The sequence below is a fragment of the Lepeophtheirus salmonis genome, chromosome 8 (genome assembly GCF_016086655.4).
Source record: "Lepeophtheirus salmonis chromosome 8, UVic_Lsal_1.4, whole genome shotgun sequence".
NCBI classification, from domain to species: domain Eukaryota; kingdom Metazoa; phylum Arthropoda; class Copepoda; order Siphonostomatoida; family Caligidae; genus Lepeophtheirus; species Lepeophtheirus salmonis.
The window spans coordinates 17,667,480-17,685,341 of NC_052138.2; the positions used below are offsets into that span (position 1 = coordinate 17,667,480).

The 17,862-nt window shown below is 30.2% G+C and overlaps 1 protein-coding gene across 5 annotated transcripts in view; it reads right to left on the bottom strand.

The window, feature by feature from the left end:
* Positions 1-436: 436 nt before the first annotated feature.
* LOC121123099 (uncharacterized) overlaps positions 437-17,862 on the bottom strand; it is a 325,625-nt gene continuing 308,199 nt past the window's right edge. For 4 of the 5 annotated variants that reach the window (XM_071890708.1, XM_071890710.1, XM_071890709.1 and 1 more), the window contains exon 3: positions 437-1,907. In XM_071890708.1, coding sequence (XP_071746809.1) covers positions 1,864-1,907 — 44 coding nt within the window. In that variant the 3' untranslated portion in view covers positions 437-1,863. The remainder of the gene's footprint in view (positions 1,908-17,862) is intronic. The other variant, XM_071890706.1, reaches the window with a different exon arrangement.

The following is a 17,862-nucleotide window of genomic DNA, read 5'->3' on the forward strand; positions in this document are numbered from 1 at the left end:
CTGGATTGAACCAAATAAATGAACTAATACAACATTAATTATGAGGACATAAATATTGTCAAAATATTACATTCAACATGTATGTTACAAAAGTATTTCATCAAAAACTATGAACAAAATAACAAAAATAATAATTAATAAAATCATGGGTTTGCCCAACATATTCTCATCTTTCTTTTTAATGGGAAATAATTAAATAAAAATCTATTAATAAACACACTTAATTAAGTTTATATCTTCCCCTAATTGAAATAATTACTACATATATTGTATCTTTTTACGTTTAGCCTTTAAAGAAGCTAGAAATTAAATACTATCTTTAAGAGAATATATTTTAAGAGACAGAAAAAAATATTTTTATTTCCCATTAAGGAATGCTTGCTACGTATAGGCACTTACTCCTTCTCAAACATTGTTCTAATTAAATTAAAATTAAAGGGGTGGGAGAGATCAAAGTACAAATTTTATAAGTATCAATTAAGAAAATTATAATGTTATAACTGTTATTCGAAACAATTTAGTATGTAGGAATAAAATCCAAATAATTTAGATATTCAAAAAAAAAAAAAAATGTAAAATTAATGAATCGATAAAATGTGCAACAAGCGACTGACTTTTCCATTTTTAGGTATGATACTCAAGCATATAGAGCGATATGACAATTTTCTTCTTCGAAGATACTACTTTTTACACAAAATAAAAGTGTATATTTTATACTATATTCATTTTGTCCAAAAAAGGCTTAAAATAGTTTTGTATGAATTTCTGTATAATGAAGATTTTGAATTCTGTAAGCTTCCCCTCTACTTTATTCTTGCAAAGTATCGTAATCAATTAATCTTCCTGATGGTTTAAGATATTAACAATTTATTTATAGAATTTTCATTCAATAAAACTATTTTGCTATATATTTAAAAAATTATTTGGCATATTTTCTATACAATTAACGGATTTGTCTGATTCTAAAAATGATTATTTCCTAAACTATTATGTTTTTTAAAGTTCCTTTAATTAGTCGAATTGAGTTGCACTGTTAAAGTCTAGTATAACATTGTAGTATTACAATTTCTCCATCTGACCTAGGAATTGTCCTGGTCAAATTAATCATATTTCATTCTCTACGAACGACCGAGACGCATACCTACGAAAATTAAGTTTAATAGAAAAAATTACTTTTTATATGCTGTAGCTTGAAAAAAAATCATTTTCAACGTGATAATCTGTGTTCGTCGAGAATTTATTTTTATCAAATCTAGCTCAAATACTAAAGTACACAGTCACATTTCAAAAAGGAATCTTAACTAAGATCTTCTAAACTTAATACACACAACGAATTTTACAAAAAATATTAACAATGAGCATCTTTAATTTGAAATTTGATTTTATGAGATCCTTCATTATCATTAGTGTAGGGAAAATTATATTTTAAATATACACTAATATTTGATAATGCATTTTTTTTTTTAAATAAAGCAAAAAATAGGTGGTAAATCATCATTCAGGAAATGATGTTAGCACCTCGATAAACTATTCAAGAATGAACAAAAGGAAAAACAAACAATATCACCAACCGTTTTTTTCCTTTATAATTTAATTATGAAATTTTTTTCTTCGCCAATACAATTGTTAGTTATAAGTTCAAGATGCATGTTCAAATCCCTGATGATATTATTGGACTAAAACTATTTTTTTATAAACTTACGTAAAGGAATTCTAAATTTAATTTGTCATGTATTGATTGAATTCAGATTATTAAATTTACCTATAACCAAGTGTTTCTATTATTTTGGTATAATATGGTCTAAAAAATTATTCGTCCTTGTAGGGAATGAAACCTCAATATTATACTGACTATTTTGAAAATTAAGTCGTAGTTGCTTCTATCGTATAATATCTATTAATCTTACCTATAAAGTAAAGAGTGAAATTAATAATTAATCATATAAAACTTGTTTTTCTATAATTAAATACATGATTTATTGATGTAATTTTTTGGACTTATCATTTAACTTCTTAAAATTAATTTGTAATATCAAATATTTCCTTTGAAAATATATATGAAGGCTTGAATAACTTCCTAATAAAATAAAATCGAGGTGGAAATTAGTTTAATGGTCATTGAGCTTTTATCTTCATATTTGTGCTCTTCAATTGTTGGTAATATAGTGGTATCAGGGTCTTAATACTTTTAAAACGGCTTAATTGTAAGCTGATATTAGAAGTGGTTCTTGAAGGGTCATTATAGCATAACAATGTTGTTTCCAATCACGTAAACATCTCCCCCTAAATTTATAAGAAATAAAAATTTATTTTATAAGTAAAGTAAGCATGAAAATTGTATTTTATAATGTGGTAGCGGAACTGCTACAAAAATATTGGTATCGTGACAGCACTAGTACTTACTCGTATATTAGGAAAATATCACTTTCATCATTATGATACAATCATTAATTACATACTTATAATGAAGTAGAAATTTTTAAAATAAAAATATTTACAAGTAATGCAAATTCTTTTGTTTTTTCCCAGATCATTCAACAAAATGTAGATTAATACTTTTCATATATATAATAAATTTATCTACATCAAATTTAAATGAAGTCAAATTGATTTCCCCCATTTAGCTAATGAAAATCCGGCATTTCTATGGGTTTCACATACACTTCATGACTTCAGGAGCACGCCTGTTTCAAGTTTTTTTTTACACCATAAATTGGCATGTTGTAACATTGTAACATAAAATCATAGAAAAACTGACCCGTTTGAAGAAGATAAAGTACCGTTTCAGGAGGATAACACATCATGTCACAAGTTAATCAAAAAACTACATGAATTGAACTTCGAATTGCTTCTTCATCCACCCAAATCTCTTGATTTGGCTCTCTGCGACTACCAGCTGTTCACAGACCTAAAAAAATGCTTGCCGGTATGAAATTTTGCTTCAATGAAGAGGTTATCTCTGAAAGAGAGGATTATTTTGAGGCAAAAGGTAAAGTGTTTTATAAAGCAACTTTAATATATATTTTTTTCTTCTCCCCACACATCAAAGAGGATCTCAAACAAGTAAATCTTTCATTAAAAACTCAGAGATAGAGAAGAAAACGAAACAAACAACGCTCCTTGGATGGACGCTATTTGTCAACATTGTGATTAAAAGAGAATATTATTTTGCTGGATGCGTGCCTCCACCTGAGAAGGAGTCCATGATTTTAATTAATGTGGACACGCAGCTTCAGATTTCGAATGAAATAATTTCATTCGTATGCTTCGCAACTTAGAATACTTCCTGGACCTTAGAAATGTTTTCCCTATTTTGAGACACTCCTCATATAAAGTAGACGTGACGACAAGCAAATACAGCTGGTTGAGTCTCACTCCGTAGTGGCACTCTACTATGTCCTCCACCACGACATGGATAACACCATTTGCCAAAAGGGAAAAATAAGAAATGATGTCCGAGTCTCCTTTTAACAGAATGAAAAATTTATATCCCCTGGACTCGCTCTCAATTTATTAGTAAAAAGTGAGGATATTGCCAGCCTGTACCTAAGCCGCTTTTGGTGAGAATGGCTGAAGGAGTTTTTCAGAATTAATAATGGGTCTACTCTTTTCATGTTCCTTTCTAGGTCCAGTCTCTTCATTCTTCTCTGAACTAGAGAACTCTCTTAATCATAGAGCAGATCCATTATAAGTTGGATAACATTAATGACACCCTTTAATATCAATCTATAGAGTGTTTTTTTTCTTCTTTTTAATGTTCCTTTAATTGGTTAGATAGAGTTGCACTGATCAAACATTATAGTATGTCATTTACTCCATTTCACATAGGGATCTTATATGAAATCCATATACAAGAAGTATTTTTCTTTCTCTAGGAATTACCTGGGTGCAAACCAAGAACCATTAAGTTGAAGAGAGTAATTTCTCCCGAGCACGTTGTCCATGAGCTACGTCAATTCCAATATATAGTTTTAAACTGCATGACTAGCCGCTTTGTTAAAAAACCAGAAATATGACATGGTGGCCTTGACAATTGAAATTTTTTTGGAAGCTTAGTTATCATCACGTTTTATTGGATTATCCACAAGCAGCTATTAGAAGAAGGATGTACACACAAATATCACGCTGCACTTACATAGACATAATTTACTCCGATATAGATCCTCAATTCTATCTTAATCTAACCTGATATTTCTGTTTCCAGGCAAATCCCTGTTTTTTTTATTATATAGATACATACCCACTATATGAAAAATCCATTCAGCAATAATTAACGGCTTATGAACAGATATAATTATTACTCATAGCTGTTATGAATGTTATTCATCGCCAATTTCTAAATTAGGTTTTTTAATTGTCTTTTGTTTGCATTTTTTCTTGTAGTATACCTTTCTGAAAAGGTTATTTATACCTTTCTTAGTAGATTTTAATAGTGCATGTGTAAATATGATTTTTGCAATTTTAAGGTCATTAAAAAAAAATTAATTTTGAACTATAATGTTGAACAATGTTTTTACAAACGCAATTTTCCTCTTATTTATTTATTTTTCATTTGTACATTCATACTAGCAAAATTTTAACTGGAGTTGCTTCGGCCAAGGAGGGAGAGGGAAATCACAAAGTCTCATTAAAGTACCCCCCAAAAAAAAAAAAAAAATACTCTGATTATTTAACCTCAGTAGTATTATTATCAATTTTTTTAAATATATAGTATTGTAAACTTCAAAACTTCAAATAAGAAAAAATCAAAATTGTAATTTTCACCTATTTCTTTTTTTTGCATAACTTTTTTGAATTTGAATAAATTTAGAAAACGTTGTTATTTGAAACGCCAATCCGTTTTTAAATTATAAATTAACCCATATCTAGTCACCTTGATCAGCAAAAAACAGGTTTGTGTTTTGGTTATAGCATAAGCCATAAGCCCCCTTATATGACCCCCAATCGACACCCTCGATTTAGCTTGACCAAGTCCAAAAGTAGGAAATATACAATATTTCAGCCTCCTAGGTCGAACAGTGTGGGCACACATACCGTACAGAGACACACACAAATTATATTTTATATTTTCCAGGTGAGAAAAAAAAAAATCAAGAAAATTCAGCAAATACATCAAATCGACCCATTTTGTATTTTTGGGTCTGATTAAGTCCTATTACTTTTATCAATGTTTCATTCCTTATTTTTGGAAATAAATTTTAATGGAATATAAGTTATTTTGTCGTTTTTACGAGATCCTGGATTAACGTAAAACTTTTCTTGTAACCCCAGTTTTATGTATAAATCCCTACTTATATTATTTGACTAAATTAATAAATGAATATATTTTTTTGAGATAGCAAACCTTTTTTCAAACCTTGTAATTTGTATAACCACTAATTTAATAATTTGTTTTTAAATACTTTATAATTTTTATAGCTAAAATGTTTCATAGATATATCATTATAATTATACAGTTCTTTTAATATTTTGATATATATATGTACAGATATATTATATATTAAGGAAGTTACACATTATATATTAAGACAGTTAATTCATCATATGAACGAGGTCCATAGCGTCTCAAAAACCATTAATCATATTATAGATATATACATATATAAAAGAAATTAATCAATAATTGCTTTAGTCCAAGGAGATATAAAATATTTTGTTAAAGTCAGTTTGAGTGATTAAAAGGTGAACTGGTTCTAGAAAAAGAGAGGAAAAAAAAGATGAATTTAAAGGGATACAACTTTATATTATGGGCCTATATATAACTCACATATGTTTGATATCATGAAATATATTAAATTTTTATTATTTTGGTTCTCAAACTCTAATGAACTTGTCGATATCACATCATACTAACAATAAAAAAAAATACATGGTATAAATTATGTTGAAATGATGAACCTGTTTGTTTTTTGTAGAAATTTCAAGTTTTGAACATTTCAACACTAAAAAGGCGAAATTTTCTACATATTAAATCAAAAATATCTTAGCTTGTTAACTGGCGAAAATATAAATCTATTTGAAAGTTCAATGAAGACAATAACACAACTAACAATACTTATTTACCTAAATTGTCACTGTCATAGAATATATACACTATTACGGCGGTTGACCACATCTATCGTGCGTGTACACATCTAAGTGTATATATACAGGGCATGCAAGCTATCTATACCCCAAATTGGCACACTCTCTTGGGCAAACGTGGGCATATAGACAGGTGATATATTTTTGTTTGATAGGTTGTTCAAATTTGCACCAGTTGGAATAAAATAGAATCAATTGACAAATTAGTAGTCCATAATATTTGTAAAGGGCACGGAGCCCTACTTGAAATCCACGCCGTACGCGACAACATAACAATAGGTTGTCTCTGTGTGACGTTCTTTTGCAAGGTTAGGAGGGAATTTGAATGCCCAAAGGTAACACAAATGAAGTTCTCAGCCCACGTCATGGTGTTTGTGTGGTTAGCTAATAAGACTACACCATGCCTCCATATGTAATCTTCAAAGGCATCAGGGTCAACACTGATGCCTACTTCGAGGTCATAAAGACCAAGTTGAAGTCTTGGATCGACATGGTTGCCAATGGGAGGCCTTACATGTGGCAGTCGGACTTGTCTCAAATAGTTCTAAAGCAATTTTGACGACTTAATATCGCCGGAATTTGGTCTCCAAACTAATCAGATCTGAATCTGATAGTTGTTTTTGTGTAGGGCGCGACCGAATGACAAACCAACAGATCCCCCTTCAACACCAAAGACGAACGTATCAGTAGAATCAAGATTTTCTTTAATTGAGGCTGAAAGTGCTTTTATTGAATAAAATAAATCAAAATCAACCAAGCTTTAAAAATTTGGTTTTATATTTTAATCTGATAACTGGTTGAAGAGAAAATTGCGTTTGAAAAATAAATTGTTTTCTCGGCAAAGTACAAACTTCTGTTCGCTTTTCTCGCTTAGTTAGAATTATTCGATTTACATGATTCCAAAAGGTTTTCAGGCTAATTTTCAGTTTTTGGGCAATTGAATAAGTACTCACATGCGGATCTGACTCGTCAATTTCCATTATTTTATTGACATCTTCGATGTCCATATTACTAGAATAGAATCGTTGGAAATACCGCTTTCTGTTGCATTAAAATAGTGGTTCTCAATTTGAGGGTGGATAACTTTTTACTGCCTTGGGAGATAATAACGTAATCAACAAAACCAAAAATGAGGGAAGTCACATTTTCAGGCACTTCACTTGCATTTTTGCTTTTCTCAAAGAAAAACTACAATATATGTCGGATTTTCTCCTTGCTGGTGTCATCTTTGATAAGTACTCGAACAAACCTGAGTAAAAAAATCACAAAACTATCAAACGTAAACCCATGCCCTTATACAATATGAGATAGATATTAATAAAACCATCCATTGGAAAAAAAAAATAATGGATTTCTATTTACTTCACATAATAATTTTGGAGGCCAATTTTTTTAAATTTGTCTCAACTGAACAATTGGGAATTTATATGTGTGGTATATGTATATAGAAATACATTTTCAATTATCCAAGGATCAATTACTTTTGAATAAAACAGCTCACCTTATTATTCGTATATAAATTGTACACCATTTTTTGAAACAAACTGTAATAATTATCTGTCATTGTCTTAAAATTTGTTTTTTAGCCGTACTTCATTCCTTATAACACCATTGATTAAAAAATCCAAAAATATCACTTTATTGATTCGCAATTTCAGTTATACAAAAGTGTAATAAAGAATGCCCATTTATTTATTTAATTTAACAAAACGAATTTGTGTTCTATTCATTATTTCAACCCATGCAATCAATAAGTATTTTTCTTTATATATGTGTATATATATTTGTTTGTAATCGTTTTATTTGTTAAGAATTGAAAATGAATTTTTGCTTTGTCTTATTCAATTCTTTTTTATTATGTATCATACATTTTTTGTTACATTGATAGGATTACATCGGTATTTATTTATTAAGCTTTTACGTATACAATATACAAGCGAGTACTTCATTCATCCCTTCTGACAATAGTACATTAATAAAAGTATATTGTGCTATGGTTTATATGCCCTCATAAGTACATCATACTATTAAATATAATATTTTTAATACATAACATACATATATTTGAAGAAAAATATTAAAAAATTGAATACAATAGTTGATATAAACCCATGATTCCATGATTCATTTTTATAAAGAATCGTCATTTCTTTTGTTGCTATTAAAGGATTGACTAATAAGGCTACTTTCATTACATGTGATCATTTAGGCAGAATACATGCGTACATATTGTCCTTTGTTGAATTATTACTTATTCTTTATGTACAAGTACAATTGTCGATTGTCTTATGAGTTAAAGAGGGAAAATCTTTGAAGACAACGACAATGAACTCGTAGATACAGATTTAACCATTCTTACTGCCCTTCTAAAACTGAACACTCTGAATTCTTTAAAAATAGTTAAATAATTCTGTAATTTTTAAAGTGGTAGACGAATTAATTTATTTAACATGAAAGATGAGAGTCTTAGACACATGTCTATTCAATATGGCCGCCCATCTACCAACTCCAGCCTGGACCGGAACTTGCTGCATGACATGGCGATGCAGCTTTGGTCGAGGTTGGCTGAGGCATTCTTGAGGGGAGACTTCAGCTGGTCCTTGAACTTGTATTGAACTCCCGACAGCATCCCCTTTAAACGCCCAAACACTGCAAAGTCAAGTGGCAAACAATCAAGCGAGGAGGGGACAAGAATTCCGATGGACGAAGGCTGGAGTCTTGATCTGAAGGAACTCTTGGGTAAAGTTGCTAGTGTGGCAGCTGGCACCGTCCTGCTGCCACCACCACCTGTCCCCGTAAGTAGCCCTGGCCCAAGGGAATATTTTTTCCTTCAAGTATTGGCAGTGCGTCTCAGAGTTAAGCCTCTCGTTGTCCTCCAAGAAGATGAAATCACATTTCTGACCGTCGGACGCAACAACAGCCAGGACCTGGAGGTTGGCAAAGTGCCGTTCCTTACCCACATGCACCACGTCATCATCCCTGGCACCGAGAGACTCCGCCAGATAAAATCCAGTGTCGTTGGCCACCATCTCGCCTAGACTGAAGGGCGCCACATCACTGAACAAAACGACGACATCAGCTGGTTTTTTCTTAAGCTTGTTGAGAAAAATCTTCGACCTTGCGAGGCGGTTTTCCTTGTCTACAGGCTTGAAGGCTTGACGAGGGGTTCTCTTGTAGACCTTAAGGCCAAGATCTTTCTTAACTAGCCGGTCCATGGTCCTTCTGTTGACGTTGAACTCCCTGGAGAGACTGCTGACAGTGACCTTGCTTCTCTTGTCTGCGACAGACTTTTTCACGACAGCGACCATTACGTCCGACCTTCCAGGCATTGACTTAGATCTTGTGGTCTCCTCAGGATTCCCTTTGGCTGCCACGCTCTAAACGATGGTGCGGCTGCAGTTCAGAACCTTCGCAATTTCAGTGGGAGTTTTTCCCCGCGCGGAAAATTGCGACTCGACGTCTCTCCATACTATCGGCTGTTGTTTCACTGTTGCTATTTAGATTTTGCTGGTGTTTTGTTTATAACTAGTCAAGACCCTTGCCTCGAAGTATAAGCCGGTTTCAACTCAATAAAATCACGAATATGTGCATGGCGTAAAATTTAAAGGAGTGTTCAGTTTTAGACGCGCACACCTGTATTATAAACCCCAATATTTATAAAAATGCTTATTATTCTACTGATCCTACATTTTATAGCCAATATTTTTAAGTACGCTCATAAAAAATTAAATCAGATTATATGTATTTTTTTATTTATCATAATAATGCCTTATTTAAGATTTTTCACATATTAAGTCATTTTTAAACGAAGTTTATTGATATTCTTAACATTTTTGCTTATGGTTTTGATTTCTTGAATATTTCTGTTTTTAATGTGAGGATTAAAGCCTGCAACAGTAGCTACAAAAATTCAATATTGTAGTCATTACTTTAGACAGTACACGCAACCTCATCAAAACTGAGGGGTCGTCATTTTTATTCCCAAAATTTGGATAAAACAATGAATCAACAATCCTCATTAAATGTTTTTACTAGAAAAATTAAAACTATATCCTATTAGAATTATGTTGTTTATATTAATTTAGAAGAAAAAGTTTATTTTTTCTCAATCTCCTGTATTCATCAATGTATTTTTATCATTTTAATTCTACGAGTGTAAAATGGATGGTATGATTTTAAAAAATGATATAAAATTTAATGATTTAATAATTATACTAGTATTAATAGTAATTAGAGAAAAATGTAAATTAAATTTTTAAGGCTAAGGCTATAAGGGGTAAGTATTATTTCTATACTAAACCTCAGTTACTTTTCTTCAAATACTAAAACAAGTACTTATTTGGGGTACTTAAGCTCCCCACATTAAAATGGATATTTCTCCAAATTTAAAAACTCTCATTTGTAGTTGTAATATTGGCAAGTTAGATATACTTTTTAGTTTAGAGAATAAATTCTTATTTCAAAACACAAATACTATATAGAATAAGGCATCTTCTACCCCCTTTCATTTTCCTTATTCATACTCATTGTTGGGGTAGAATAATAGTATGAGCGTATAAATACTTTCATTACACATTGATAAATAATTTCATAATTTTTTAATAACTCAGCCACATGTGTCCAAAAAGTTTGAAAGAAAAATAAATTGTTCAGTTAAGCACTTAAATATTTAAAAGGAGGAAAAAAATAATGCGCACAAGTTATTGCAAGTATATATTTGCTAGTCAAGACAAATGTTTAATTATATTTATCTGATCCGGAATTAGTGTCTTATGAAGAAAATGAAGCAACTCACTGATTATGGTTTGTACTTTTAGAATAAATGATTGATTTTTTTTTTTTTTCATTTTATTGACATATTTAATATTAATATAAAATATTACCACTACTTCTAGGACAAATTGTTGGCAGTTTCAACCAAAGGGGATCGTACATTTCTTTCCTATTTCCTCTCCGACTATTGATCCACTTTTCAGTCAAAATAATAAAAGTTACCTCAAATCCCTTCATAAAATATGTGTTCATAAGTTTTTATAGGTATAATATCGTCCCACATTTAAGTGATATCTCATTCAATATGATTCTAATTGTTTTGAACATCTTGTTGGATACGTCTCGTCACTGATATGCAGCTATACCCCACAACGTCACGACTAATATTTTGGCCCTGCAGCATCCACAGCTGCTATTAGAGAGTCCTTTTAATAAGCTACAAAACTGTATTAGCCTCCCCTCTTACCATAATCTAAATTTCAAAAATTTAAGATCAGGTGATGAGGAAAGGTTCATTTTTTTTTTGTTTCATGAGTGCTCGAAATGGTATTTGCACCATCCTTGCACTTACTTTATCCTTCCAGAAGGAGATCTAATTTCTAGAAAATGTTTCCTATTCACTTATTTTAATTATATTAAATTTAATGGAACTCTAATTCTGGACCATCTTATGTATTGGTGTAATTAAGATGATAAAACATTGTTTAGCTAACAACTTCATGTAATGCAAATGATTAAGCAATGTGCATAAATCAATTTGCAACACCTCTTTTTACACATTGCACACACACACAAAAAAATGTTACCTATCGAGTCACGTTCCTTTATAGATTCTTACCCATAAAATGTCCTTGGAAAAAACAAAAACAAAAAAATGATGGAAAAATTACACAAAGGTTTAGTTTCGGGGGAAAAACTTACATATGTACATTGTGCTTACTTACATATATAAATGTGTTAGGTATACATATGTTATACATATACCTATAATAATCTGCTTAAAAGTAAGCTTGAAGCAAATACATACATAAATACAACCAACCAACTATGGTTCATATATGAAAATTTATATAATCCCTGTGGTTTAGTTTTGTGATGTAGCAGATACGTAAATTGCAGTTCCGAGTCATATAAGGTTCTTTGTTCGGACAGTTCCCGATTCTTTATGGATCATAATCTATATTTTAGCAGTTTGAAGGCGGTTTCAACCCAGTTCATCGATAAGGCAGCTGAAGATCCGGTTATTTATTTCCCTATTTTCTGTAAAAATAGTAATTATTTAATTGATGGAACAAGCATCAAAGTGTACAGGCAGGCTCGTCCCCTTCTGTTATAGGTGGTAACCTAAGGCGTTATTCACAGAGGGTGGCAAAAAAATCTTTGTTAATTAAGTAATTTATTATATTTCTCTCATTTTAAGAGGTATATTTTTTATTTTGCATTGGTCGTCAAAAAGTGAGAGACAACCACTGAGTAAAGGATGTTTGAGCGGTTCCTCTTGCATTTCCCTTAAGTGTGTTTTATCTTGTAAGTCTGAAGGAAGCAATAATATCGTAAATGAAGGAAAACTCTTCATTGATTGTGTTTAGTACAAATTTAAGGCTCACGAAGCGTTTTATTGCGCAAAAGCCGATTCTTTTACATGTTTTGAAAATCCATTTTGGGTATACTGCTATTTTCAGTTTACTGCTTAGTACAAATTTAATGTCCACGAAACCTTTTATTTTGCAAAAGCCGGTTCTTTTACGTGTTTTAAACAACCATTTTGGGTATACTGTTTTTTTCAGTTGAGATTTTCGTGAACAGGTTCAGAATTGCGATCTGTAACATCACTAGTAAAGTTTATTAGACTCTTACCTACATTGCTTTTGCATCATTTGCTCCTTATATCTCGGATAAAAATTTTTTTTAACTTGCATATCGAATTGTAAGTGAACCACAAAAAATAAAAAGATGAAAAAAATAGTGTGACACTAGGTATTTTTCGTGTTCAATAATAATTTCAAGTATCTTTATATATATTCTGTATTAAATATTACAAGAAAGGGTTTGAACTTGTAAAAATATGACAACAAATATTAAAAAATGAAAAATATAGTAGATTTGTTTCTAATAATAACAGCATAATAATATCCTTCTTGAAATAAATCAATGAAATTACTTCCCTTGTAGACATAGTCATATTTTTCTAAATTTTTGTGATCATAAATTTGTTAACACTTTAATAAAAATGTAATTTATTAAAGTTATATAAAACATTTTGGACTAAGGTTGTTTCAGTTCTTAATACATTACTTAAAATTGGTCCTATTCCAATTTGAAATTGCCCTTTAGAAGATTTCCTTTTTTCCTTTTTCTTAGTTTACCAATTGAACTATTTTAGTAAGCTTTAAGAAGCTTTCATGGGCGAGAATAATTAGTCATTATTCTTATTTAAGCATAACTAAAATAAAAGGGTTCTTACAGAACATGGTAAAGGTAGATCTATGACGACGTTAACGGCTAATGTATATGATGACGTAACGGTGTTTTATGGGACGGCTTATATGAACGATTAGGACGTATCCTTCCGATTTTATAACTGGACATCGAAATTCTAATAACCACTACATCTCTAATTTTCTTAAACGTTTCAACACATGCAATTATATTTAATATATTTTAAATATGAACAAAACTTAAAATACATAAAAATAGGCATTTCAAAGTAACAGTCAAAAGTAACATTATTTTTAGTAAATTAAAATGTGATTATTAATAATTTCAACTTTTGAATTAAAGCAACATCTGGGTCGTTATTGATGCAATAAAATATTTTTAAATGTTCATAGAATAACTAACAATTAATTAATATACGCCAAAAACCCTTCTTTCTATAAATAGTATGCGTGCCTTATACAGTTGTGTCTTGAGATATAAAATTATCCTGTGTAGGATAAAACCTTGCTTGTATCCCAAATATTGGCTTGAATATTAGGTACAAATATTTGAACAATCTTAAATCTTACACAATATAATTTTGATTAAAATCTCAAGGAACAGCTATTTTAACACTATATCAATATATTCCATAGGATTGGAAAAGTTATTTCTTGCAAAAAGTTAAAAAATTATAAATATTCTTTGGGTTATTTCAAGAAAAATAAAATATACAATAACTATTTGAATCAAATAATAGTTTGCACTTTTTTGAGGTTTTTAATTTTTGCTTTTTGCAAAAAAAATAAAAAAAATCTCTTTTATTTGATATTGCCTTAAATAAAAGCTATAGAGTAGTAAAACTTACTCTTAAACATTTATTTACTCGTTACAGGTTTTTTCAATTATTATTAAGTGTAAACTATTTCGCTGATAGAAAAACACTTTTTTTACATAGTCGGTGGTGTGCAATTATTTTCTTCTCTCTTGGTAATTAAGAATTATTATTTTCGTTATGCATATTGTAATTTGAGAGCTATTATTACATAGCGGCATTTTTTAAATGCAAATAATTATCCAACTTATGTATATATCATGAGAAAGTCATTTTAGAATTATTAAACAGTAAAAATCAAAAATATTTTTTTCTCCAATTATAGTAAAATCATCAAAAGATGTACATACAGGGTGTGACCTCTAATTAACAACCAACACGATTTTGAAAAAAATAGATTATCTGCTAGTTTAATCATTCAAAAAATAACAAAAAAATTGGAGCCTTAATTTTTAATATATGCTTTTCTACCGATGTCTATATTTTATAAAATTGTGTTTGAATGTATTATGAAATGAAATGAATACCAAAAAGAAAAAAAAAAAAACACATGTGGTCCACTAACACAAAAACACCCAAGAAGGATTTCCCCCCACAAATTATTCTGGATTACATTTGTATCATTCAAGAAGTTATAATCTTCAATTTATAGCTACAAATGATCCTTTTAACCTTATAATTGTACATAAAGTAGCATAATTATAATGAAATTATTCCAAACTGATCTATTGGAAAAGTCATATTGGGCCAAATCAAGTTGAATGAAAATTTTAAACTGTAGCTCACATACGTGGGTATCTTCAACCATCCCGGAATTTTGAATTTAATGCCTAAAGTTGATCAAAATATGTTTATTTCATATTATACGCACCTTTTTTTTATTTATTGATTTTAGTTGAAAATGTGTTTGTGTTAATTCACCACATATATAAATATATGTGTATGGATATTATTTTTGTCTAATTTTAATAGTACAATGTAATAATCATATAATTTGTATATTTCTACTTCATATTCTAGTTTAATCTCGTTAAGGTGTGATTATTTAAAACTCTTGGGTGAATTATGAACACTTCATCATAAAGTGCATCAGGCATCCATTATTGAACGTGTAAAGCAATTTTTTAAAATGTAAATATTCTCATTATAAAAGCTGTACATATATTTTAACTGATAAATGGGTTATAACTTTTTTTTTTTGATTACTTGATATACATTTATGGAGCATTATGCTTTACTTCCTCAACTAGGTCGCCCCTTAGATTAGTTTGAAGTTAACTAATATGGTTTTTGTGAAGTGCAATCATTGGGTAAAGTATTTTTTTTATTCATCTCGTCTACTTTTTCAACATTATCCCATCCTTTGTGCATATCTATTTATGATATTTAGATTTGAAAAAATACAAATTATGATTATTTGGAATTTGATGCAACTACTATCTCATTTTATCCCTTACTGTGTCATATCGTTAGCAAAAAAGTATATAACAAAACCACCTTACAGATTTAAAACAAAGAACAAGTGACGCAATGCTCTACGATATGATAATGAAAATGATGGCCCATTATAAAAACATCAGATGATTTTTAGATTTTACTCGATAATATATTTATGAATTGGCCACCAAGAAGATGAAAACTTTAGTGCTTAAACTGCCTATGTATGTATATTTTGGATTAATGTTGTAATTTTAAGTCGTATGGAATTTAAAAAATAATTAAGTTAGTAAGAAAATAATACTAAAATACAATTGCAATGCAACAGGTATCTGAACAATTATTTTTATTTTTTAAAAGCTGTAATCATCATTTTTGAAGTGATAACATCTAAGTATAATGTAAAAACTTGCGTGTCTGCTCATAAATGAGAGAGAGAGAGATTAACATTGATGATTTATTGAGTATTTATAAGTGTAAGTTATTGTTGGACTCAGCGTAGAATTGAAGATCATTATCGAAGTAATTTCTGCCTATGTCTTACTAGATAAAAAGTAGGATTTGAGTTTATCACCTTCCTTTCATGGCTGTTTGCAGCTGATTTAAATCAAACGTCATGGCGGTTAAGGTACACTTTCCTCCTAAATATTCTTCAAGTTGTTACTATAAGTCTTCCTCCAGCCTTATCCTTGCGTTCTACAAAATGCCCATTCTAGGTGTATATCAAAGGGTAACACCGATGGTTAGATGGGAGTTGTACGACTAAGTACCTGCGGGACTCAAAGTAGAATTGAGGATCAAAACAGATTTATTCACACATATATTTTTCTTAGATACGGAGTTCATAGATGCTTGCAACTAATCTAATAAAACGTCATGACAGGTAAGCTGCTCTCCTCTAGCAAATTCTTCAAATCTCGTTTTTCAGTTTCTTTTATTTTTAAATGGTGGCTGGTCATATTTTATAGAAATATAGCTGTAGCCTTTAACGATGGACTATACAAATGAGTTAAAGTAAAATATATTTGGTTTGAAAATATAAAGGTATATGAAACTACTGTAAACTGATAATAAAAAAGAACTAAATAAAATTCACTTAAGCTTAGCCTCACTTCTCTAACAAAAGCATAAGCGTATACAAAGTGCGACAGGGAAATTTTCTGCAGTATTATTATTTATTTTTTTCCGTTTCAGATAATTCTGATGATTATAAAAATCAGAATAATGAAATAAATTACTCCGTTCAGCAAAAGATGTTTCTGGCTTTGGAGATAAATGGAATGTACAGCATACGTTGGAGGTTTTTTCTATATTTCCAACCTCTATCTGTTGTCTCCCTAAATGTAAACTCTCTTATCTCGAATATTCATAAGAGGGAACTCATTAAATATCTTTCCTTTCTGAATTATCCCGATGTGGTCGTTTTTTGCGACACAAGATCAAATATAAAGGATTATTAAGGTTTTAGGGAGCAACACATTCTGTTTGAATCTTTAGAAGGTAGCACTAAAAGAGGCATTGCTATATTGGTAAAAGAGCAGGAGTCACCCATCATCATAAGGTATGTGTATCTGAGCGGTAATCTATGCTACAGAACCATAAAACATCTTGGTTCGTATATTGATATCTTTGGAATATATGGCCCTAATGAAGACAATCAAGAATTCTATTTTAATACTCTTCGACCTTTAATCAGTAACGTGAATACAATTATTACATGTGACTTAAATCTAAAACTTAAAAAAGCGGATATTACTTCAAAGGGAATGGGGAATCGAAAAGCTTCCTTAGCAATGAAGAAAATTATGATTCATAAAAATATTATTGACTGTGCTGCTGGACTCGAAAATGGCAACTTAAACACCTTCTCTACTAATACACGAAATAATAAGAAATCCACCTCCAGATTCGACCTATGCCTTTATAGAAACAAAGGAAGTTATAAACCAATGGACTTTCAAGTAATTCCCAATTTGATATTAAATGCCATACGGACCACATTTGAATTGATAAATAGGAGACACAAACGTAAGAAATGGAAACTCAACAGTTCTATCTTCAGTAATTCTGACTGTCAAAGGAAAATGTTCAATGGCATTACTAATAAACACAATTTTCCTCAAACAAGCTTATTCTTTATTGAATGAAATAGAAAGTATGGAAAACGCCTGGAAGAAGATTGCAATTTCAAGACACCTGTATGGAATTAAAATTTAGAAAAACAGAACTGGAAGAAAATCTAAAAATTTCCGAATAGAAGCAAAAAAAAAAAAAAAGATTTTATGGGTCTGGACAATGGAATGTACGACTCTGAT